A 26,785-nucleotide genomic window follows, 5' to 3' on the forward strand; every position below is an offset into this window, starting at 1 on the left:
ATGTAACTTTTTAATTTTGTTTTTTCCTTAAAGAGATGTGAAAGCTGGAAATATTCTTCTTGGAGAAGATGGCTCAGTACAGATTGCAGGTAATGATTAGTTTTCCTTTTAATTTTGATTTAATGGTCAGTAGAACCACCTTACTTATCTTGGATGTTTTCAGAGCCAGTTTTCTCTTCTGTTTCCTGGACTGTCCCTAGTCAAGCAGCCTATGTTGTCGATCCCTGCTTACTCTCAAGATACCCTCCACCACTCATCCTGCAGTTTTGATGTCAGACATTTTTTGTCCATTATTCATTACCTTCCAGTTATCACTCCTTACCCGCAGAGAGTCATCTTTGATGGGTTCTCCCAGCATCCTGTGCTTTCCTTTGAGGGAGAGGTAGTCAAGAGACCTCACTGTTTGTGAACTGATGTGCTATAGAGAAGTGATACAGCGCTGCTTCTGTCCTGGGGTGATTGGGGTGTTTGCCAGTTAAGAAGAGGAATCTGAGAGGTGAAAGTGCACTTTTGGCAAATTCAGGGCTGAAGAGATAAGAGTTGGAGTCTAGGACCTGCCATCCTGGTAAAATACCCCTCCAGAGTGGCTGTACCGCGGGATCGTCAAGCAAGCCGCTCATCGGGGTGTCCCACACTGCTGGGACAGTCAGGTGTTTGGCAGGAGAAAGATAATCACTCAGACCACAAATCATTTCATCACCCTTAGAAGATAATTTAAGGGGCACCTGGGGGGCTCGGTCGGTTGAGTGTCCGACTTCGGCTCAGGTCATGATCTCACAGTCCGTCCGTGAGTTCAAGCCCCACGTTGAGCTCTGTGCTGACAGCTCAGAGCCTGGAGCCCACTTCGGATTCCCGTGTCTCCCCCTCTCTCTGACCCTGCCCTGCTCATGCTCTGTCTTTCTCTGTCTCAAAAATAAATAAAAACATTAAAAAAAAATTAAAAAAAGATAATTTAAGTGCACATCTTCCTTCATGTCCCAACCTAAGGAAATATTTTAACCAAGCCACATAACATAAAAGATTGATAAATTTGACTCCTTTAAAATTCCCAGCTTCTCTTTATTGAAAGAAGAACCAATGGTTTATCATCATTAATAAACAAAAAGGCAAACCACAGAGTAGAAAAGATATTCGCAGCATGAATAACTGACAGAGGGCTTAAATTTAGAATACAGAAAGAACTCATTAAGAAAAAAAATCAGATAAAAAATGGGCAGAAGATTCCCAAATGAAGACATCAAAACATAAACGTAATAAAAGGTTTCAGGCTCACTAGTAATCAGATAAATGCCTAGCACAGGCATACTTGGAGATACTGTGGGTTTACTTCCAGACCACCACAATAAAGCAAATATTGCAAAATGGCAAGTCAAATGAATTTGTTGGTTTCCCAGAGTGTATAAAAGTTACGTTTACACTGTATTATAGTCTATTAAGTGGGCAATACAGTATTTCTGAAAAAACAATGTGCATACCTTAATTAGAAATACTTTATTGCTAAAACATGCTAACCATCCTTTGAGCTTTCAGTGAGTCATAAAGTTTTTGCTGGCGGAGCGTCTGGCCTCCATGTCGATGGTTGCTGACTGATCAAGGGGGTGGCTGTAGCAGGGTCTTAAAAATAAGACAACAGTAACATCTGCTACAATTGACTCTTCTTTTCACAAACGATTTCTCTGTAGTATGCGATGCTGCTTTACCCACCGAAGAACTTCTTTCAGAGTTGGAGTCAGTCCTCTCTAACCTTGCTGCTGCCTCATCAACTAAGTTAACGTGATATTCTAAATCCTTTGCTGTCATTTCAACAGTCTTCACGGCACCTTTACCAGGAATAGATTCCATCTCAAGAAACCGTTTTCTTTGCTCATCCGTAAGAAGCAGTCCCTCACTGTTCAGGTTTTGTCGTGAGATTACAGTAATTCATCGCATCTTCAGACTCCATTTTTAAGTCTAGTTCTCTGGCTGTTTCCATCACATCTGTAGGTACATCTTCCACTGAAGTCTTGAACCGCTCAAAGTCATCCATGAGTGTTGGAATCAACTTCTTCCAAATTCCTGTTCATGTTGGTATTTTCACATCTTCCCATGAGTCACAGATGTTCTTTTTTTTTTTTTTTTTCAACATTTTTTATTTATTTTGGGGACAGAGAGAGACAGAGCATGAACGGGGGAGAGGCAGAGAGAGAGGGAGACACAGAATCGGAAACAGGCTCCAGGCTCCGAGCCATCAGCCCAGAGCCCGACGCGGGGCTCGAACTCACGGACCACGAGATCGTGACCTGGCTGATGTCGGATGCTTAACCGACTGCGCCACCCAGGCGCCCCTAACAGATGTTCTTAATGGCATCTAGAATGGTGAATTCTTTCCAGAAGGTTTTCAGTTTACTTTGCCCGGATCCCAGTAGAGGAATCCCTAGCCTTATACAATGTGTTTGTTAAATAATAAGACTTAAAGTCAGAATTAACTCCTTGATCCACGGGCTGCAGAATGGGTGTTGTGTTAGCAGGCACGAAAACAGTATTAATCTCGCTGTACGACTCCATCGCAGCTCTTGGGTGACCAGGTACGTTGCCGGTAAGCAGTACTGTTTTGAATGGCATCTTGATTTCTGAGCAGTAGGTCTCAACAGTGGGCTTCAAATATTTAGTAAGCCATGTTGTAAGCAGATGTGCTGTCATCCACGCTTTGTTATTCTACTGTTCCGGCACAGGAAGGGTAGATTTAGCATCATTCTTAAGGGCCCTAGCAATTTGGGACTGGCAAATAAACATTGGTTTCAACCCAAAGTCACCAGCTGCATTGGCCCCTAACGAGAGTTGGCCTGTCCTTTGAGACTTTGAAGCCAGGCGTTGAGTTGGTTCTAGCTAAAAAGTCCTAGGTGGCGTCTTCTTCCACAGGAAGGCTGTCTGGTCCGCATTGAAGATCTGTTGTTCAGGTAGCCGCCTTTGTGAATTAACCTGCCTAGATCTTCTGGTAACTCGTTACAGCTGCTGCATCAGGTCTTGCTGCTCCACCTTGCACTTGTGCGTCCTAGAGACGGCTTCCTCCCTTAAGCCAACCTCGGCTGGCTCTAGACTTCTTTCTGCAGCTTCCTCACCCCTCTCGCCTTCCTAGAGTTGAAGAGAGTGAAGGCCTTGCTCCGGATAAGGCTTTGGTGTCAGGGAAGTTGCGGCTGGTTTGATTTTCTAGCCAGAGCACTAAAACTTCCTCCATGTCAGCAATGATTTCCTTCATGAATTTTCCCTTTTCACTCACATCTTGGCTAACTGATGCAAAGAGGCCTAGCTTTTTGCCCATTTGGGCTTTCAACATGCCTTCCTTACTAAGCTTCATCATTTCTAGTTTTTGATTGATTTAAAGTGAGAGACTGTGTGACTCTTCCTTTCACGTGAACACTTAGAGGCCCTTGTAGGGTTATTAATTGGCCTGATTGAAATATTGTTGTGTCTCAGGGAATAGGGAGGCCTGAGAGGAGAGGGAGAAAGACGGGGGAATGGCTGGTCAATGGAGCAGTCAGAACGTACCCAACATGTATTGATTAAGTTCACCACCTTTTAAGGACCTGGTTTGTGGCACCCCAACGATTGTAATCGTAACATCAAAAAATCACTAATCACAGATCACCAGAGCAAATGCAGTGATGAATGAAAAACTTTGAAATATTGCAAGAATTATCAAAATGTGACACAGAGACCAGAAGTTAGCAAGTGTGAGAAAAATGGTGCCCGTAGACTTGCTGCATGCAGGGTTGCCATAGACCTTCAACTTCTAACAAACACAGTATCTGTGAAACATAGTACAGAGAAGCATTAAATAATAAGGTATGCCTGTCAGCTGGTATTGGGATACCAAGTTATACTAGATGACCTGGCAAAAACATCTGACAGCACAGTGGTTAGTATCAGTGTAAAGCAAGGAAAAAAATCTCATATTCCAATAGTGGGAGAATAAATTAGTTCAAATACGCATACCCTAAAACTTTGGCTTCTGGATGTATGGCGTGGAGAAGATTATGCTTACGTGTGGCACAGTGTTCAAGAGCATTGAAAGTTTGAAACAGTCCCAATGCCCTTCGTTAGTAGAACGGAGAAATAAATTATGGTTAACTTGTACATTGGAATACTGTATAGTGATGAATATGGATAGAATTACAACTGCATTTGAAAGCATTAATGATAAAAAGATAAGGTGAAAGAAAACAGTTGAAATAGAATATATGGCATGTGATTTCATTTATATAGGTTCAAAACCAGGCACAGTTATGCTGTGTTGTTCAGAGAGGCAAAACCAAGTGGTCAAAAACTAAAGAAGAGTGGATTCTGGGAAGGTGGTGGAATAGGAAACACCAGGAATCTCTCCACACCTAGGCAAAAACTGAACCAGCAGAATCTGTCTGATGTAACTACTGTATTTTACAATTCTGCAGTTCCTTGGAAGGCTTGCAAGCTCTAGGGGAAGGCTTGGAAGGTAAATTGCGGTTAATTTCAGTCCATTCCTATCCCCTACCCATCGGCCTCCTGGCAGGTAGCTGCACACATGTTTTTGGAGCAACTGGCAGACAGCTTGTGTGACCCACAGTGGGCGCAATGGACCCTGTCTTGTAAATATCATGGATCTGTGTTCTGATCACGGATTGCTGCTTCTGCTCGCAGCGCTGCAGATAAAGAGGCGACAGCCATTGTTGTGTGGCACCCTCTTCCCTCTAAGTGACTTCCAGGGGACTTGAAGGGCCAGCATCTTTTTTCCTTGCCTTCTGTTTTCTCGCCTTCCCATTTTTGGAGCCAGACATTAAAAAACAGTTACATTTATGAGGAAAAGTGGAAAATGACTGCACATTCCAGGAAAAGGGACAGAAAAGTCCTGAGAAGAGCTTGTTTATACTTCAGGCTGATGCTTGACCAGAGACAGTCTATCACAACCAAAATAAAAACAATAACCAAAAAAGCCTCAAACTTTGGGAAAGGGAGAGAATCTGATTTCCAGAATTGCCATATCATTAGATTCAAATGTCCGGTTTTTAACAAAAAAATCACAGGGCATTCAACAAAACAGGAAAGTGTAGCTCATTCAAAGGAAATAAAATAACAGTAACTGTCTCTGAAAAAGACCTGACAGCAGATCTGCCAGACAAAGAAAACTAAAGGAAGATGTGGACGAACTCAGGACTACAATGTGTGAACAAAAATGGAATTAGGAATAAGGAGAGAGAACCTAAAAACAAAAAGGAAATTCTGGAGCTGAAAAGCACAATAACTTGTGTTACAAAATGGCAAACTCACTAGAAGGATTCAAATGCAAATGCAGATTTGAGCTGGCTGAAAAAAGAATTGATGAATTTGAAGGTAGGAAAATGGAAAGTATAGTCTGAGAAACAGAAGGGACAAAGCTTGGAGAAAAGTGAACAGAGCTCAAAGGATCTGTTGGACATCATCAAGCAGACCAATACACATGTGGGAAGTCCTAGAAGGAGGAGAGAGAAAGGAGCAGAGAGAATATTTGAAGTAATAAGTGCTGAAAACTTTCCAAATTTGATGGAAAACATGGATGTAAACATCCAAGAAGCTCGGTGATCTCCAAGTCGGATAAACTCTAAGAGGCCTACACAGAGACTCCGGATAATCAAACTTATAAAAGCCAAAGACAAAGAATCTTGAAAGCAGGAAGATAGAAATGACTCCTCATAATCAAGGGATCCTCAATAAGGCAGTTAGCAGATTTCTCATCAGAAACCTTGGAAGCCAGAAGGCAGTGGGCCAGTGAATTCAAAGTGGTGTAAAAAAAAAAAATTGTCAATCAAGAATTCTATATCTGGTAAAATCCTCCTTAAAAGTGAGGAATAAATCGAGACATTTCCAGATAAACAGAAGCTGAGGAACTTTGTTTCTGATAGATCTGCTGGCAAGAAATGATCACAGGAGTCCCACAAGGTGGAATGAAAGGACACTAGACAGTAACTTGATGCAGTATGAAGAAATAAAGATCTCATAAAGGTAAATACATGGGCAACTATAAAAGCTAGTATTATTGTAACGGTGGATTGTGACTTCACTTTTTGTTTTGTACATGAATACATTACTAAAAACAGTGGCCTAAAAGTCATTACTGTTAACTGGTTTGTGATTCTAAAACATATTTTCTGCTTAAGAGACCAATATATTTAGAAGAATTATCATTTCATATTTGAACACTGTATTAAGTTATAATTTTGTGATAACAACCAACAGGGGCATAGTGCTATAAAGGAGAAGAGATTTTGTATTATTGTAGTTAGCCTGGTATAAACTCAAGATTTTAAAAAAACTTTTTTTTTTTTTTTTAATTAAGTAATCTCGATGCCCAACATGAGCCTTGAACTCACTACCACTTGATTTTGACCAAGAGTTGCATGCTCTACTGATGGAGCCATCCATGCACCTCTACACTGGTATAAATTCAAATTCAAGTGTTATAACTTTAGAATGTTAAATGTAATCTCTGTGGTAACCAAAAAAAAAAAAAAAACCAGTTATAGAATATAAACACAAGGAAATGAGAAAAAAATTAAGCCTTTCACAACAAAAAGTAACTAAAGTAATGTGGGAAATGAGGGACAAAACTAGAAGACATGGAAAACAACACAATGACAGAAGTTAGTGCTTCCTTATCAGTAATTGCTTCAAATGTAAGTTGATTACTCTCCAATCAAAGGACAGATTGGCAGAACAGATTAAACAAAATACTTAGTCTGGTTATATGCTCTCTGTAAGGGACTAATTTTAGATTTCAGACACAAATACATGGAAAGTGAAAGGATGGATGGAGTGCCCGGGTGGCTCAGGTCATGGTCTCACAGTTTGTAAGTTTAAGCCCCACGTCAGACTCTGTGCTGACAGCTCAGAGCCTGGAGCCTACTTCGGATACTGTATCTCCCTCTCTATCTGCACCTTCCCTGCCCACAGTCTCTCTCTCTCTCTCTCTCTCTCTCTCTCTCTCTCTTTCTCGAAAAAAAAAATAACATTAAAAAAAAAAAAAAAAGAAAGTGAAAGGATGGAAAAAAGATACTCCATGCAAATAGTAACCAAAAGGGAGCAGAGGTGGCTATTCTAATATCAGAGAAAATAAACTTTAAATGAAAAAAGTTTACCAAACAGGGGCACCGGGGTGGCTCCGTTGGTTAAGCAGCTGACTTCAGGTCAGGTCATGAGCTCAGTTTGTGAGTTCAAGCCCTGTGTCGGGCTTTTTGCTGGCAGCTCACAGCCTGGAGCCGGTTTTGGATTCTGTGTCTCCCTCTTTGTCTACCCATCCCCCGCTCACACTCTGTCTCTCCTTCAAAAACAAACAAACATTTTAAAAAATTAAAAAAAAAAAACAAATAAGGACATTACCCATTAACAAAAGGTTCAATATAGCAAAAAGATGTAACAATTATAAATATTTATATACATAATAACATAGCTAGCAAAATATAGGAAGGAAATAGAGAATTGAAGGGAGAAGTGGCTCCACGTTAGTAGTGGGAGACTTCAGTACTCCACAATAATGGACACAACAGACAGGAGATAAGGAAATGAAAGATTTAATACAGTACACCGCCTAGAGCTAACAGACACACACACACAATACAACAGGATCAGCATACACGTTCGTCTTAAGTGCACACGAGTTAATTTTCTGGGGTAGACCATGTTAGGCCACATATTAAGTCCCAGTAGATTTTAAAAGATAACATACAAAATACCCTCTCTGACCCTTGTGGATAAAGTTAGAAATTAGTAGCAGAACACTAAAAGTGTCACAAATTTGTAGCAATTAAGTAACACACACTCAGACAACCAATGGATAAAGGAAAGCTTCACAAGGGAAATCTAAAAATACAGATGAATGAGAACAAAATCACTATTTATGGGACATAGCAAAACTGTTGGCTAAGGGGCAGGTTTATAGCTGTAGATACTTTATTTAAAAAATAAGATAGCAAATTAACTAGAAAAAGAAACTAAACCCAAAGCTGTAGAAGGAAGGAAATAATAAAATTTAGAGAAGAGATGAAATAGAGAATAGAAAAGCAGTAGAGAGGTGATGCTTAGAAAAGGTCACCAAAATTGACAAACCTTTAGCTCAGTGGACTAAGAAGAAATGAGAGAAGATTCAGATTACAAAAATCACAAGTGAAGTAGATAAATCAGACAAAGTAGACTTCAGAATAAAGACTGTAATAAGAGGTAAAGAAGGGCATTACATGATGACAAAGGGGTCAGTCCAGAAAAAAAAAAAAGGATAAAACATCTGTAAAAATCATGCCCCCGATATAGAAGCATCTAATTATGTAAAGTACATATTAACAAACCTAAAGGGAGAAGTAGACAGCAATATAATAAGAGTGTGGTAGATCATCTAGACAGAAAAATCAATAAGGAGACATCAACCTTAAACGATATGTTAGACTTAACATCCCAAAGCAACAGAATATTCGCTGTCCTCAAGTACACATGGAACATTTTCCAAGACAGATCATATATTAGGCCACAAAATAAGTCTTAATAAATTTAAGAGGCCTGAAATGAAATCAAGCATTTTTTCTATCCACAGTGGTATGAAACTAGAAATTAACTATGTGAAGAAAATGGGAAAATGTAGGGCTATATGAAGATTCAGCAACATGCTACTGAACAACCACTGGGTCAAAGAAGGAAAAAAAATACCTTATGGCAAATGGAAATAGAAGTGTAACATATGAAATTTATTGGATACAACAAAAGCAGTTCTTTTCCCAATTCCCATCCCCTGCCCAAATCACCAGTCTCTTGGTTCTGAAAACGAAAGCAGCTCTACAAGGGAAGTACATCATGGATAAATGCCTACCCCAAGAAATAAAAGTCTCAGACAACTTTATACCTCAAGGAACTAGAAAAAAGAAGAACAAATGAAACCTATTTAGCAGAAAGAAGGAAATAACAGACTAGTACAGAAGTAAATGAAATAGAGACTACAATAACAATAGAAAAGATCATTGAAACTAAGAGTCATTCTTTGAAAAGATAAAATTGACAAACCTTTAGCTAGATTCACCTAGAAAAAGAGGATTCAAGGAAATGAAAAAAAAAAGTTAGAAATAGAAGGGATCATGAGAAACTGCTATGAACAATTATATGCTAGCAAATTGGGCAATTTAGAAGAAATGGATATGTTTCGGGAAACATACAACCTACCAAGACTGAATCATGAAATAGAAAACCTAAACAGAACAATTGCTAGTAAAATGGTTGAATCAGTAATCAACAACCTCTGAACCCTCCAGTACCAGACAGCTTCACTAGTGAATTCTACCAGACTTTGAAAGAAGAATTAATACCAAATCCTTCTCAAACTCTTTCAAAAAACATAGAAGAGGTGGGAAACATTAAACATACGTTATGAAGGCAGCATTACCCTGATACCAAAACCAGACAAGAACGCCACAAGAAAATTATAGGCTAATATTCTAGTGGGCATAGATGCAAAAATCTTCAACAAATATCAGTATACTCAGTTCAGCAATACATTATTAAAAGGACCATACACCTTGATGAAGTGGGTCTTATTCCAGAAATGCAAGGTTCGTTCAACATCTGCAAATTAGTCAATGTGATGTACCACATTAACCAAATGTAGGATAAAAATTGTATCAGGTCAACATGTGGAAAAAACATTTGGCAAAATTCAACATCCATTTATAATTCTCAATGAAGCCAGTATAAGGGGAGCATACCTCAACATAATAAAGGCCATATATGACAAGCCCACAGCTAATGTTATACTCAGTAGCAAAAAGCTGAAAGCATTTCCTATAAGATCACAAACAAGGAAAAGATGCCTACTCTCACCATTTTTATTCAATGTAGTTGGAAGTACTAGCCAGAGCCATTAGGCAAGATAAAGAAATTAAAATCATCCAAATTAGAAAGCAAGAAGTAAAACTGTCACCATTTGCAGATGGCTTGATATTGAACATAGAAAACCCTGAAGACTCCCATCAGAAAACTGTTACAATGTTCAAATTTAGTAAAGTTGCAAAATACAAAATCAGTACACGCAAATCTGTTGCATTTCTGTATGTTAGTAATGAACTATCAGAGAAATGAAAACAATCCTATTTACAGTTGCATCACAATAAGTAAAATATCTAGTAATAAATTTAATCAAAGAGGTGAAAGACCAGTCAGTATATGGAGAATTACAAGACATTAAAGAAAGAAGCTGAAGACATAGATATTCTTTGCCTATGAATTGGAAGAAATCATATTGTTAAAATGTACTACCCAAAATAATATACAGATTCCCTGTAACCCCTACCGAAATTATAATGTCATTTTTCAGAGAAATAGAGCAAACAATCCTAAAATTTGTATGGAATCATAAAAGACTTCGAATAGCCAAAGCAGTCTTAAGAAAGAACAAAGCTGGAGGCATCATGCTCCCCGATTTCAAAGTATAGTATGAAGCTACATTAATTAAAACCGTATGATATTTGCATAAAAACAGACATACAGATTAATGGTACAGAAAAGAAAGCCCAGAAATAAACCCATACATACATAGGCAATTAATTTTATCATAAAGGAGTTAAGAGTGTACAAGGGGGAAAGGATAGTCTCTTCAATAAATGGTCTTGAGAAAATTAAACAGCCACAAGTAAAAGAATGAAGCTAGAACACCATCTTACATCATATGCAAAAATTAACTCCAATTGAACTAAAGAATGAATGTAAGGCATGAAACCATAAAATACCTAAGAGAAAGCATGGATGGCAAGCCCCTTGATACAGGTCTGATGCCAAAAGCAAAAGCAGCTAAGGCAAAAAATGAACAAATAGGAATATCAAACAAAAAATGTGCACAGCAGGGTGCATGGGTGGCTCAGTCAGTTAAGCATCCCAACTTTCAGCTCAGGTCATGATCTCATGGTTCATGGGTTCAAGTCCTGCATCGGGCTCTCTGCAGTCAGCACACCCTGCTTCAGATCCCCTGTACTCCCCCTCTTTGTCGCTCCCTCCCTCCTTCCCTCCCTCTCTCTCTAAAATAAATAAACATTTAAAAAAATCTTTTAAAATAATCTGTACAGGAATGCCTGGGTGGCTCAGTCAACTGGGCGACCAACTTCACTCAGGTCATGATCTCACAGATTGTGAGTTCGAGCTCTGCGTCAGGCTCTGTGCTGACAGCTCAGAGCCTGGAACCTGCTTCAGATTCTGTGTCTCCCTCTCAGCCCTTTCCCCGCTCACATTCTCTCTCCTTCAAAAACAAGTAAACGTTAAAAACGATTCTTTTTAAATAAAAAAAAAAATCTATACAGCAAAGGATATCAAAATGAAAAGGCATCCTACTGAATGGGAGAAAATATTTACAAGTCATATTTCGTAAGGGACTAATATCCAAAATATATAAAGAACTCCTACAATTCAATATCGAAAATGAACAATCTGATTAAGAAATGGGTAGAAGATCTGAACATACATTTTCCCCCGAAGAAGACATACAATTGCCAACAGATAAATGAGTTATTAGGGAAATGCAAATCAGAACCTCACACACATCGAGATGTCTCACACCTGTTAGAGTGGTTATTATCTAAAAGACTGGAAATAACAAGCCCTGGCAAGGATGTGGAAAAACCAGAACCCTTATGCACTATTGGTGGGACTGTGAATTGGTGCAGCCGATGGAAAACAGTACTGAGGTTCCTCAGAAAATTTATGGTAGAACTCTTGTATGATCTAGTAATTCCCCCTCTGGGTATTTACCTGAGGAAAATAAAAACACTAACTCAAAAAGAAATATACATGTTTATTGCAGCATTATTTACAATAGCGAATAATATACAATGGGGAAAAGACAGTATCTTAATGAAGTGGTATTGAGAAAATTGGACAGCCACATGCAAAAAAGTGAAGCTGGATTGGATCACTGTCTCGCACCGTAGATAAAAATTAACTCATAATGTATCGACGACTTGAATGTGGGGCGCCTAGGTGACTCAGTTGGTTAAGCGTCTGACTTCAGCTTGGGTCACGATCTCGCATTCGTGAATTCCAGCCCAGGGTCGTGAGTTCCAGCCCCACATCGGGCTCTGTGCTGACAGCTCAGAGCCTGGAGCCTGCTTTGGATTCTATGCCTTCCTCTCTCTCTACCCCTCCCCCACTCACGCTGTTTCTGTCTCTCAAAAAATAAGTGTTATAAAAAAAAAAAAAAAAAGACTTGAATGTAAGACCTGAAATGGTAAAGCTCCTAGAAGAAAACATAGATGGTAATCTCATTGATAGAGGTCTTGGAATGGGTAAATTGTGGTGTATACATACAATGGAATACTATTCAGTCATAGAAAATAATGAAATTTTGCCATTTATGATAATATGGATAGACCTTGAGGGTTTTGTCGTATGTGTAATAAGTCAGACAAATAATGAAATGAAACCTAATATATGTATTAGACACAATGGGGCACCTGGGTGGCTCAGTCGGTTAAGGGTCTGACTTCACCACAGGTCATGATCTCAGGGTTCGTGGGTTCAAGCCCCGCATCCAGCTCCATGCTGACAGCTCAGAGCCTGGAGTCTCCTTCATATTCTGTGTCTCCTTCTCTGTTTGCCTCTCCCCTGTTCGTGCTCTGTCTCTCAAAATTGAATAAACATTAAAAAAATTTTTTTTATATTAGACACAAACTCATAGATAGATAGAACAGATTGGTGGTTGCCAGAGGCAGGAGTACAGGATAGGAAAAATGGTGAACTATTTTTGTTTTTAGTTTAAATAAATTGAGTCTTTAAGAATATGGGCTTGGGGCGCCTGGGTGGCGCAGTCGGTTAAGCGTCCGACTTCAGCCAGGTCACGATCTCGCGGTCCGGGAGTTCGAGCCCCGCGTCGGGCTCTGGGCTGATGGCTCAGAGCCTGGAGCCTGTTTCCGACTCTGTGTCTCCCTCTCTCTCTGCCCCTCCCCCGTTCATGCTCTGTCTCTCTCTGTCTCAAAAATAAATAAACGTTGAAAAAAAAAAATTTTAAGAATATGGGCTTAAGTAGACATTTCTCCAAAGAAGATACGCAGATTGCTGATAAGCACATAAGGATGTTCAACATCACTGATCATTAGGGAAATATAAATTTGAGCTACAGTGAGATCCCGTCTTGCAGCCATCAGGATGGCTGCTATCAAAAAACCCCCAGGGTGCCTGGGTGGTTCAGTTGGTTAAGTGTGGACTCCTGATTTCATCCAACTCTGGAATTTGGCTCCAGAGGTCATGATCTCGTGGTCGTGAGATGGAGCCCCACATTGGGCTCTTACTGGGGCTTCTCTGTCCACCCCTCCCCTGCTCGTGTGCACTACTTCTCTTAATCTCTCTCTCTCTCAAAATAATTTAAAAAAAAAAAGAAAAAAAAAAAACCAACCCAAGACTAGAAAATGCAGATGATGTGGAGACATTGGAACCTTTGGCCACTGTTGGTGGCAATGGAAAATGGTACAGCTGCTGTGGAAAATAATATGGCAGTTCCTCAAAGAATGAAAAACAAAATTACCAGCGTGCCTGGGTGGCTCAGTCTGTTCGGTGTCTGGCTCTTGATTCTGGCTCAGGTCATAATCTCACAGGCCTTAGATTGAGCGTGTCGGGCTCCACACTCAGCGTGGAGCCTGCTTGGGATTAGGATTCTGTCTCTTTCTCTCCCTCTCTCTCTGCCCTTCCCCCCTCCTTGTTCTGCGTACATACATTTATACATACATACATACATAACATACATACATACATACATACATACATAAAATTACTGTACTGTGTAATCCAGCAGTTCCACTTCTGCGTTTAGAATCCCAAAGAACTGAGAGCAGGGACTCACATAATTATTAAGGACACCTATTTTCATAGCGTCATTATTCACCATGGCCAAAATGTGGAAGCAGCCCAAATGTCCCTCAGCGATTGAAAGAATACACAAAATATGGCATATACACACAGTGGGATATTATTCAGCCTATAAAGTAAGGAAATTTTGTCATATGCGCCAAAATGGATGGGCATTGAGGACATTATACTAAGTAAAATAACCCAGCTACAAAAGACAAATAGCGTATGCTTTTATTTATTTGAGGTCCTTAAGAGTATTCAAAATCATAGAAGCCGAATGTTAGAATGATGGTTGCCCGTGGCTGGGGAGGAGAAGGAGGGGTTACTGTTAATGGGTATAGACTTTTAGTCTGGAAGGACTACGCTAATAGAATGGATTGGAGCAAGGACGAAAATCTGTTGGGATGGGTCTGTGTTCAACTGTGTCTTAATTTAGTCAAGAACCTCAGTGGAAAGAAGAGAAAATGTGTTGTTTGTGGATAGGACTACAGCTATATTATTTTCCTATTTACTTGTGTTAGTTGCCATATTTCTAATGCCTTGCTGTTATATCTATTTCAGACTTTGGGGTTAGTGCTTTTTTAGCAACTGGTGGTGATATTACCCGAAATAAAGTGAGAAAGACCTTTGTTGGAACTCCTTGCTGGATGGCACCTGAAGTTATGGAACAGGTACTCTTTGTGTTTTGTCTTTTAAAAATGGCTTAGGGTTTTGTTACAGAATGTAAAAAACGGAGTAGTGTTTGCTTCTGTTTGGTATACAGGTTCCCCCACTAAGGCAAAGCAGTTTGTTCCTGTGAAACCTTTGATAAACTGAAATGGTGCAAAGCGAAGAAGCAATTACCATTAATTTCTCTGGAAAGATTGTTTAACGTTCCCAGACCTAAGAAATGACCTCTTTTAGGCTTTTCTGAAAGCAGAGAACACATCTTGCTATTGGATGCACAAAATAAATGGAGATAAAGAGCAGATGTGCACACACTGGGGAAGGAGCTGGGCGGCACCAGTCTCGCTGCTCTGCGCACTGCCTCCGTGACAGCTGGCTATAGGAGCAAACGCGCGATGCCGTTTTCGCTTTTTGGCCTTTTTCACAAAAGTAGAAATCCTCCGGATTTCTTTCAGTGAACAGGCACTACTGTAGGTCTTCCATAGAAGCCAGGTGGCTTAACGGGAACCTTTAAAAAGTAGGGGATACAGGGGCGCTTGGGTGGCTCAGTCGGTTGGGCGTCCGACTTGGGCTCGGGTCATGATCTCGCGGTCCGTGAGTTCAAGCCCCGCGTCGGGGCTCTGTGCTGACAGTCAGAGCCTGGAGCCTGATTCGGATTCTGTGTCTCCCTCTCTCTCTCTGCCCCTCCCCTACTCACACCCCTCCCCTGCTCACACTCTGTCTCTGTCTCTCTCAAAAATAAATAAACATTAAAAAAAAAAAAAAGTAGGGGGTACATGTGCTACACTAACTTTGGGAGATCCGTGTCTCTGTTTCTTGGTTAAGGACCCGTCCACCATTAACAACGACAGCAAAAAGCCTGTAGATCTTTGTAAATGATATATAAAACTCAGGATTTCTACCACACACAACCTAAGCAACAATATAATGAAGACTGGTTCAATAGTAGTTTCCGCTTTACAAATTAAATGACCTAATCTTTGTACATGTAGTTTCACTGCTCTGGTTTTTGAAGGACTGGTTTTGCCCACAACTCCATTTCCGTTTGCTCTGAAACAACTACAGTCAGATGTCACTCATCTAGCCACCTTACGGATACTCTGCTATTCTCAAATTATGCTCATTCCTTATTCCTTGTTTTACTTGTTTGTTGTCCTGTCATTTGAAGCACTTGGACCTTTCCACCTTGATTTACATCTTCAGCCTCCCTAGTGTAGTTTTCCTCATTCTTCCCCTCCCTGTCAGGCCGTTTCTCTGACTTCTTTTCTGTCTTTCCTTCTGTGTCCCAGGACCTTGTTCTCAAATTCTTCTCTCACTAATGTGTCTCATCTCCACTTCCCACCTATTATATCTTCCTTCTTTCCTTTTTTCTTTTCTTTTCTTTTCTTTCTTTCTTTCTTTCTTTCTTTCTTTCTTTCTTTCTTTCTTTCTTTCTCTTTTTAACATTTATTCAGTTTTTGATAGAGACAGAGCGTGACCGGGGGAGGGGCAGAGAGTGAGGGAGACACAGAATCTGAAACAGGCTCCAGGCTCTGCACTGACAGCAGAGAGCCCGACACGGGGCTCAAACTCACCGACCGTGAGACCATGACCTGAGCTGAAGTCGGACGCTTAACCGACTGAGCCAGCCAGGCGCCCTCACCTATTATATTTTCTAAAGTATATCATGCCAGTCTTATTTCCTAAGCCTCTAGGTGGAGGTTTCCAGCTCCCTATAGATGTTTTACCTAAATGTCCTAGAAATACATCAAAGTTGGTATTGTAGAACCGAATTCACTTTCACTCCGTTATAATGCCTGTATTCGCCCTCTTGGTGAGGGAAGCATTCCCACCCTAGGGTAATGCTGATGCTGAACACACAACACCTGGTTCTGGGCCTGTGAGACCGACAGCAGTTTATTAGTCGCATATACACATAGCTGCAGGGAGGAGGACACTGCATGTCACATGGGGCTGTATTCAGGAAGAGAGTGAATAAACAGTTGCTGTGGGAAACAGGCTTTGTAGTATCGAGAGAGAGAGTGAGGTGCTCCTCGGTTTCCTTGTGAGGGTGTGATTGGCTCATATGGTTAACTCTGAGGGCTGGTCGGGAGCTGAAGCCTGCTACTCAAGGCTAAGCAGGAACTTTGCTTGTCCAGTTAATAAGCAGGGTTGTTGGGCTAGGGGACTTTACCCTTGGGAACAGACTGGAGAGGGGAACTTGCACTTGGCTCATTAGAGGCCCACCAAGGCAGCACATCATATGGAGCTTTAATTCCAGGTCTCAAACCACACCCCACCCTACCCCACCCCCACCAACCTATTTCTTCTCCTGTGTTGCTTAGGATGGAAAATGAAAATATTTAATTTTATAATGTGCTCATGCCAGTATAAAAGGAAAGAAATTTGGCAACATGGTCACATTAAGAACTTTGAAAATATTCACACCCCTTGTATCTTTTTTCATTTTAAGTTATGGAACAGGTTAAAATAGTACCATAACAGGATAAAACAATACCGTAACATAGAAAATTTGGAAAACAGGACTTACCACTACTGCCTAACAATTTTGTTCTAGTTCTTTTTCTAAAAAAACCAAACAGAGGGGCCCCTGGGTGGCTCAGTCGGATAAGTGTCTGATTCGGCTCAGGTTATGATCTTGTGGTTCATGGGTTCAAGCCCCGCATCAGGCTCTGTGCTGACAGCTCAGAACCTAGAGCCCGCTTCAGATTCTGTGTCTCCCTCTCTCTCTGCCCCTCCCCCGCTCACACTTTGTCTCTCTCAAAAATAAACATTAAAAAATGTTTTTTTAAGAAAAAATTTTTAAAAAACATAGTTGATGTACTTTTATAATAGTATCAAAACTTGTGAAGAATTTTGTATTCTTTTTTCTTCGTAAATGCTTTATCACAAGTGATTTTCCATATTTTCATATAGAATTCATTTACATTGCTTTTAGTTGACTATGTAACATTTCTTTTAACTGAGTATCCCATACTTAACAATTTCACCATTTCTGGGGAACATTTATTGGGATTGCTTTTTCTTCTTCTGTTACCAAGTATAGTTAGCTTTTGCTTACTCTAGATTACTTTAATGGTTTAAAACTTGGCCCCTGGGTGGCTCAGTTGGTTGGGCGTCCAACTTCAGCTCGGGTTGTGATCTCACGGTTTATGGGTTCGAGTCCCACGTCGGGCTCTGTGCTGACAGTTTAGAGCCTGGAACCTGCTTCAGATTCTTGTCTCCCTCTCTTTCTGCCCCTCTCCTGCTCATGCTCTGTTTCTCTCTCTCAAAAATAAATAAGTATAAAAAATTTTTTTAATTAAAAAAAGCTTATGAACACTTTCGTGGTTCTTGATACATATTAGAAGCTTCTTTTATTTTTTTTTAATTTTTTTTTTTTAACGTTTATTTTTGAGACAGAGAGAGATAGAGCGTGAACGGGGGAGGGTCAGAGAGAGGGAGACACAGAATCTGAGACAGGCTCCAGGCTCTGAGCTGTCAGCACAGAGCCCGACGTGGGGCTTGAACTCACGGACCGCAAAATCATGACCTGAGCCGAAGTCGGCCGCTTAACCGACTGAGCCACCCAGGCGCCCCTAGAAGCTTCCTTTTAAAAGTACTTTTAGGGGCACCTGGCTGGCTCAGTCATAAGAGCATGTAACACTTGATCTCGGGGTTGTGGATTCAAGCCCCAGGCTGGGTGTAGAGATTACTAAAAAGAGAAATAAAATAAAAGTGCTTTTAGGGTGGCAAAAGTAATCATGTACATCTTTATGTTCTTTACAGGTCCGAGGCTATGATTTCAAAGCGGACATCTGGAGTTTCGGGATCACAGCAATTGAACTGGCCACCGGGGCAGCTCCTTATCATAAATATCCACCAATGAAGGTGAGGTTCACAGTCAACATCCTACCCCAGCCCATGTCCCAGTTTCTTTTCAGAGACTAATCCTAGGAGTGAATGGATTTGAAAAGGATAAGTTTTTATAACTGTAAAGTGGGAAGCCATTTTGAGGACAGAGGAATGGTTTATTTCTCAAAAGAAGGTGGGGGAGGAGATGAGGTTTACTTTTCATCCATTGCCGGCAGTGACTCCAGAATTGTAGCCAAACACATACATGTTAGCCTGTTTGCTCGGAATGAGAAATACCTCCAGCTTTTAGTAATTCCATTTCAGTAAAATATAAATTGAATCTGAAAAGCAAGTGTTAATTCTAACTACAACCCCTTTTATTCCCTATTTTATTTTAAAGTAGTGTTGACTTTGTGTTTAGAAAAATGGCCTATGCTTATGGGGTGCCAGGGTGGCTCACTCGACTAAGCATCCGACTTCCACTCAGCTCATGACCTTGTAGTTCAGGGGTTTGGGCTCCATGTCAGGCTCTGCACTGACAGCTAGGAGTCTGGACCCTGCTTCGCATTCTCTATCTCCCTCCCTCCCTTTCTCTCTCTGCCCTTCCCCCACTGTGTTCTCTATCTCAAAAACAGATGAATAAACTAAAAAAACAAGAGAAAAATGGCTTATGCTTTTATAAAAAAGTCACATCGTCTAGAAAAACCCAAATCACCCCCAATCCCACCACATAAATATGACCTTCATTACTTCTACCTCAGGGCATCAAGCTAGTATGTTGCCATGAAAGTCAGAAAAGGAAGAGATTTAGGATGGACAGAATAATCAAAATAGTCAGTTACTGCAGAGAAGGTGGAAGACTGAGAAGTGAAAAAGGCCGTAGCTCTATTAAGTAGGCAGCATCAGCGATTTCTGGGATCCAAGTGCCAGAGGAATTCTGGGAAGAGAAGGCCAGATTACAAGGGGTCATGTTAAAACAGAGCCAGGAATAGGTAAAATCAGCCATGGTTTTACTTGTTATTTTATTTTATTTTATTATTTTGCTAGGATTCTACTTTAATTATTTATTTACTTATTTACTTATTTATTTATTTATTTATTTATTTATTTATTTATAAATGTTTGCTTTTGAGAGAGTGCAAGCGAGGCGGGGCAGAGAGAAAGCGACAGAGGATCCCAAGCGGGCTCCACACTGACAGGCTGACAGCAGCGAGCCTGACTCCGGGCTTGAACCCACGAACTGCAAGATCATGACCTGAGCTGAAGTTGGGTGCTCAACCGACTGAGCCACCCAGGCGCCCTGACTTTACATTTTTTTTTAAAGTAGTTTGGCAGTATAAGAATGAGGACAGAGGAGGAGCCTGAGTGGCTCAGTTGGTGAAGTGTCTGACTCTTGATTTCAGCTAAGGTCATTATATCGTGGTTCGTGAGTTCAAACCCCACATCAGGCTCTGTGCTGACAGTGGAGAGCCTGCTTGGGATTCTCTGTCTGTCTGTCTGTCTCTCTCTGCCCCTCCCCTTCTTGCTCTTGAAACAAGAAAGAGAGAGAGAGAGAGAGAGAGAGAGAGAGAAAGAAAGAAAGAAAAAGAGAGGGAGGGAGGAAGGGAGGGAGGGGGGAAGGAAGGAAGGAAAAGAAAAAAGAAAGAAGGAAGGAAGGAAGGAAGGAAGGAAGGAAGGAAGGAAGGAAGGAAGGAGGCAAGGAAGGGGACAGAGGACCTGAAGAAAGGGGTGTTGTGTTTTGTTTTGTTTTTTAATGTTTCTTTATTTTGAGAGTGAGAGAGGGTGAGCAGGGGAGGGACAGAGATCACGATCTACGCCAGAGTCAGATACTGAACAGACTGAGCCACACAGGCGCCCCGTGAAGAAAGGTTTCTAACTAAAGGACATTCATTGCTAATACTGTTGAGCCCTTGCAACAGTTACTGTTAACCTGGGAAGCCAACTGTCTGTAGGATATTGTTTGTGTGCAGAAGGTCTAAATAACAGTGTTCCAAACAACTGGTCTAGATGTGAACTTTCAGAAAATACAGCCTCACGTATTGTGAGGTTGTCTATATTGAAGAATCTTGGCCACAGTACTTTACTGAATCTTCACAAGTTTATATTGTATCGAAAATTCTTCCAGGTTTTAATGCTGACACTACAAAATGATCCTCCTTCTCTGGAAACTGGCGTTCAAGATAAAGAAATGCTGAAAAAATACGGAAAATCATTTAGGAAAATGATTTCATTGTGCCTTCAAAAGGATCCAGAAAAAAGGTAAAATATGAGATAAAGGTTACGTTTGTCTTCATCAAATATGTGAACCATTGTGGGAAGTCTAAGTATCACATACCTACATTCATGTAAATAATTTTCTGCACATTCACATATATTTATTTAAATACAAACTTTAGAAAAAATATACAGAGACTATTACACTAGATTGGAAATGAATTAATTACTTTCTCCCTTCTTTTTAGTATACAGTGTATACTCTAAATAGTTCAGCTATTTCCTGGTTACGTTTTTATAAATCTGTACATTGTGAACTCTCTGTGTTAATAAAATGCCAAGTTAGTGGGAGGACTTGTTTTCAGCTTGTACTTAAAAGTTATGAGCAAACAAGTATCTTAATGCTGTTTACAATTTTAATAACAAAAGAAATACACATAGCCAATGTTATATCTAAGGCCACGTAATCATATATGTATTTCCTTATTGGAAAGGTTTTAGTAATCATACCAAAAATTCATAGCCCTTACTTGGTAACACTAGACAGGTTGGATGCCAAGTAAGTGAATAAACATGATCATCTAATGTGTGTATCTTTATGAATTAAACAGAATCAAATATGTTGGAAGTCACTGAGTACAACCTTTTATCTGTGAGGTCAACCAGCTACCTAGTCATTGAGGTGGGACTTGAATCCAAAACTTCTGATCCTGAACCAGGGTTCAGTTTGTTCTGTATCTCATTTTTCTGTTTCACATACATATTCCACTCAGTTTTTTAGCCCTAAGAATTTTTAAATTTTGATTTCTGTGAAGATCAACAAAAATAAAAGATTTCAATTGAAGTCATGTCTTCAGTATACTTAATGGGGCTTCAGAATTTATTGTTGGAAATATTAGAAAAGGTAAGAAAAATAGGTAGCAAAGGTCAGACTTGTAACAAATTGGTATAAAAGATAGGAGACTTTTGCTTCTGCTTTAGTTAATTAACTAAAATAACAGAATTTGTCACAAACACCTATAAATGCTGAACAAATTTATCAAATTAAAAAAAAAAAATCAGGGAAGAAATATCATGAACCAATCCTGTGGCTGCCCTCAGTGGGACACTGTTCCTTTTAATAACCTACTCGGTTAGATTTCAAACTCCCACGTGGGACTAGAAACGAGATCTTGGGTCCAGCCATTGGGGATCTGAACTGAGATCCCTGCTTAAGACTAAGACCTCCACAAGTCAGCCTTCTGAGTAAAAGGATGGACCAGAAAACAAAATATGTGTCCATCATCACGAAGACACAACAAAAACTTGCCTTGAACAATCAAATCCTCTGACCTGGACATTGTGTAGGTCGACAGTCTGAATTTATACTACCCATATTATCCAGGAACCCACAAGATTAAAGAGTAAAAAAGAATTATTGCCAAGCCAGTTTTATTTCTGACAGAAGCAACTAGAAAACTGTACTGTTCGAACTGTTCCAAACTCGAGGTCTGTGAGATTCCTCCAAATAATGCCCCATTGAAGAGATCACAGTCCGAAATTATAAAACACACAGTAAGATAGTACACAGCAAACTAGAGTCTGCAGACATAGCGAACAGGAGAATCAGTGCTCCAGAAGCTTTGGATAATGCAGAGATACCTGAAGAATCTATAAAATAAGTGTATTTAAAATAATTGGGGCATCTGGGTGGCTCAGTCGGTTAAGCGTCCGACTTCAGCTCAGGTCATGATCTCACAGTCCTTGAGTTCGAGCCCCACATCGGGCTCTGTGCTGACAGCTCAGAGCCTGGAGCCCGCTTCGCATTCTGTGTCTCCCTCTCTCCCTGCCCCTCCCTTGCTTGTGCTCTATCTCTCTCTGTCTCAAAAATAAATAAAAACGTTAAAAATTTAAGAAATAATAATAATTAAAATCCTAATGGAAGAAATCAAAACCATAAGAAAAGGATATGACTGTGACCAAGAAAACAAACAAAGCTGCTTAGAAATGAAAAATAAAGTAACAAAAATGTAAAATTTAATGGATTCCCTCGAGCGTAGGCTAGACTTAGTGTTTTGCTTCTGATGAATCGAGTATGAAAAAGGAAATATAGTAGCTTTAGAGTGGAGAAAGCTGGTGGACACCTCTGTCACGAGTGATCCAGGTTAACATCACCAGTAAGAAGGCATATTGATTATTATATACTCCCTGATACAAGGTACAGGGCGTATCACCTCTGAAGTGTTCCTTCCCAAAATCTTTAACTTCAGTCTGTAGTGAGAAAACATCAGACACATCCAAATTGAGCAATATGCTACAGACTCCCTGACCAGCACTCTTCACAAGAAAGGAAAGGGATGACTGAGGAAGTATCCCAGATTGGAGGAGATAAAAAAACATGAAGACTAAATGAAACGTGGTGTCCTTAATTAGATCGCAGAACAGACACACGACGTTAGAGCAAAAACTGGGGAAATCTGAATAAAGTCTATAGTTTATAGTGTTATACGAATATTAATATATTAAAGACAGTAATCGGGGTGCCTGGGTTAGTTAAGTGTCGGACTCCAGCTCAGGTCATGATCTCACGGTTTGTGGCTTTGAGCACCACGTCGGGCTCTATGCTGACAGGAGCCTGGAGCCTGCCTTAGGATTCTGTATCTCCCACTCTCTCTCTCTGCCCCTCCCCTGCTTATGGGCACGGGCTCTTTCTCAAAAATAAATAAATATAAATATTTTTAAAAATAAATTCTATAATAGTATAGCAATGTTAATATTTTTAGTTTAGTTAATATCTTGATAATTATACCATGGTTATATAAAATGTTAGCATTAGGGGAAGCTGGTGACAGGCATGTAGGAACACTGTAGTATCTTTGCATCTTCCTATAAGCTTAAAATTATTTCAAAATAAAAAAGTTTTTTAAAAAAGAAAAATATCTAGAAGCTGTAGAACATCTATTTCCAGTTTGTAAGCCAAAATTATACCTTGTTGAGAACATTTCCAAGTTCAGAAAAAAATTTAGATGGGTTGGTTAAATAGAACAGCCAGTAAAGCACACAAAAAAGAGAATTATTTATTGACTCCTAATCAAGTTACCACGTAGTGTTGTAAACACTGGACATACATCATCTTAACATATATCATCCCTTGAGGATGACACTATTATCTTCGCTGTTTTACGAATGAAACTGAAACATAGAGAGGTTAAGTACCATTGCCCAAAGTCACACAGCCAGAAAAAGTTGGAGCTAGAATTGCCACCCATACAATTTGACTGTAGAGTTCCTGCTCTTACTCAGTCACACTACACTATATTGAGGAAATGGCTCACGGAATTTCCGTGAGGAAATTGAGGAATGCAACACGGAAAGATTTTTAAAAATGGAAATAGAGGGGCGCCTGGTGGCTCAGTCAGTTAAGCTCCCGACTTCAGCTCAGGTCATGATTTCGCGGCCTGTGAGTTCCAGCCCCGCGTCGGGCTCTGTGCCGACAGCTCAGAGCCTGGAGCCTGCTTCAGATTCTGTGTCTCCCTCTCTCTCTGACCCTCCCCCGTTCATGCTGTGTCACTCTCTTTCTCAAAAATAAATAAACGTTAAAAAAAATTTAAAAATGGAAATAGAAAAGAATGATGAACATTTGGGAGACAGACTGAGAAGGTTCAGTCTGTGTGTGTGTGTGTGTGTGTGTGTGTGTGTGCGCACATGTGCATGCATGCATATGTACATCCACGTGTACATACATACGCATGCACATATAGAGACTTTCCAGGAGAGATTAGAGAGAATGGGAGAAGAAATAATGGCTGAGAATTTTGTAGAATTGATGAAATACCTATGTCCTCAGATTAAAGAATCATCCCCCCAAATTCCAAGCGGTATTTCCCTTTTCCCATTTGTACACAAGTCATGAAACTACAAAGGCAAAGAGAATCTATTAAATGCAAACTGAGGGGGCAGATTACCTACTGAGGAATAGCAGGTAGACTGATAACCACTTTCCCAATAATAATCAGTTGAGGCCAGAATATACCGGAATAATGCTGAAAGAAAATTACTGTTAACCCAGAATTCTCCATCCAGTCAAACTCTTATTCAAAAATAAGCATGAAATTGAGATTTTTTCAGACAAAAATTTCAATCACGTTTTATCAAAGAACTGTAAATTTTCCTTTATCATTATCATTCATAATCAGGGAAATATAAATCAAAACCACAATGAGATACCACCTCAAACCTGTAAGAATGGCTAAAATTAACTGAGGCAACAACAGATGTTGACGAGGATGAGGAGAAAGAGGAACCTCTTGCACTGTTGATGGGGATGCACACTGGTGCAGCCGCTCTGGAAAACAGTGTGGAGGTTCCTCAAAAATTTAAAAATAGAACTACCCTGCAACTCAGCAATTGCACTACTATGTATTTATCTAAAGGATACAAAAATGCTGATTCTGAGGGGCACATGTATCCCAGTGTTTATAGCAGCGCTATCGACAATAGCCAAAGTATGGAAAGAGCCTAATGTCCATCGACTAATGAATGGATAAAGTAGATGTGGGGTGGTGTGTGTGTGTGTGTGTGTGTGTGTGTGTGTGTGTGTGTGTGTGAATACATACATATACACATATGTATATGTATGTATACATATACATATATATGTACGTATACACACACATATATATGTATATATATACATATATATTCAGCAATCAAAAAGTGAAATATTGCCATTTGCAACAACGTGGATGGAACTAGACTGTATTATGCTATGCGAAATAAGTTAGAGAAAAACAGATATTATATAATTTCATTCGTGGAATTTAAGAAACAAAACAGATGAACATAGGGTAAGGGAAGCAAAATTAAGATAAAAACAGAGAGGGAGACAAACCGTAGGACTTAAATACAGAGAACAAACTGAGGTTGCTGGAGGGGAGGTGGGTGGGGGGAAAGGATAAATGTGTGATGGACATTAAGGAGGGCACTTGTTGGGATGAGCACTTCTATGTAAGTGATGAATCACTAAATTCTTTTCCTGAAATTAATATTACACTATATGGTAACTAACTTGGATTAAATATATATGTGTGTGTGTGTGTGTGTGTGTGTGTGTGTGTGTGTGTGTGTGTGTACAGAGAGAGAGAGAGAACTTTAGAAAGAAGGAAATGAACCTAGAAGAAAGGGATGAATCGTAAGAAGCAGTGGTGTGCAAACTGTTGACCATACTGAAATCTTGATTGAATGAGAACATAGAGGGGGTGCCTGGGTGTCTCAGTCGGTTGAGCATCTGACCCTGGCTCAGGTCTGATCTCACTGTTCGTGAGTTCAAGCCCCGCGTCGGGCTCTGTGCTGATAGCTCAGAACCTGGAGCCTGCTTTGGATTCTGTGTCTCCCTCTCTCTCTCTGATCCTCTCCCGCTCACACTCTGTGTCTCTCCCTCTCAAAAATAAGCATTAAAAAACATTTTTTTTTGGTACAATAATGAATGAGAACATAGGAAGGGTAAAGTCTACTTTCAGTTTGCATAGCACATTCAAATCTGTTTTCTCAATCTTCTTTGAAGCCCTGGTTCTCAAGTGTGAATGCACATTAAAACCACCTGGGGGGGAGCATGGGTGGCGCAGTCGGTTAAACGTCCGACTTCAGCCAGGTCACGATCTCGCGGTCCGGGAGTTCGAGCCCCGCGTCGGGCTCTGGGCTGATGGCTCAGAGCCTGGAGCCTGTTTCCGATTCTGTGTCTCCCTCTCTCTCTGCCCCTCCCCCGTTCATGCTCTGTCTCTCTCTGTCCCAAAAATAAATAAACGTTGAAAAAAAAAAAAAAACCACCTGGGAAATTTTAAAAACTACTGATGCCCCCCCCCCCCACTGATTCTGGTTTAATTGATATGGGGTACAGCCTGGGCATTGGGATTTTTTTTTGAAACTCCCAGATAGAATAGTACACAGTCGTATTTAAGAACCACTGCCTTCAGGGGCTTGACCAGGTAGGTAATACAGAACCTTAGAGAAGAGATTTGCTCAGAGTTATATAGTGGGATATGTGGTGTAATCAGGTCCAGTCTCTTAAGTGTAGTATTGTTTATTCTTTATTCTCAATCATACTATTTAAAAGTTTATACAACTGACAGTGATGATGCCTTTATCTGTACAGTTAAAAACTGAATTTAGAGTCAATTTGGGGAATATATACATTACTTTTAGAATCTTCAATTTTTTAAAGGAAATTGTGAGATCTATTTGC

The 26,785-nt window shown here is 40.1% G+C and overlaps 1 protein-coding gene across 2 annotated transcripts in view; it reads left to right on the plus strand.

Annotated features, from left to right (window-relative positions):
* OXSR1 (oxidative stress responsive kinase 1) overlaps window positions 1-26,785 on the plus strand; it is a 105,414-nt gene that overhangs the window by 56,612 nt on the left and 22,017 nt on the right. For both annotated transcript variants that reach the window (XM_047098571.1, XM_047098572.1), the window contains 4 exons: window positions 34-89; window positions 14,413-14,522; window positions 18,286-18,387; window positions 20,477-20,610. In XM_047098571.1, coding sequence (XP_046954527.1) covers window positions 34-89; window positions 14,413-14,522; window positions 18,286-18,387; window positions 20,477-20,610 — 402 coding nt within the window. The remainder of the gene's footprint in view (window positions 1-33; window positions 90-14,412; window positions 14,523-18,285; window positions 18,388-20,476; window positions 20,611-26,785) is intronic.

Source organism: Lynx rufus, unplaced genomic scaffold (genome assembly GCF_022079265.1).
Source record: "Lynx rufus isolate CCGP_SWC_20201006 ecotype Redwood Valley unplaced genomic scaffold, mLynRuf1.p SCAF_5, whole genome shotgun sequence".
Taxonomy (NCBI): domain Eukaryota; kingdom Metazoa; phylum Chordata; class Mammalia; order Carnivora; family Felidae; genus Lynx; species Lynx rufus.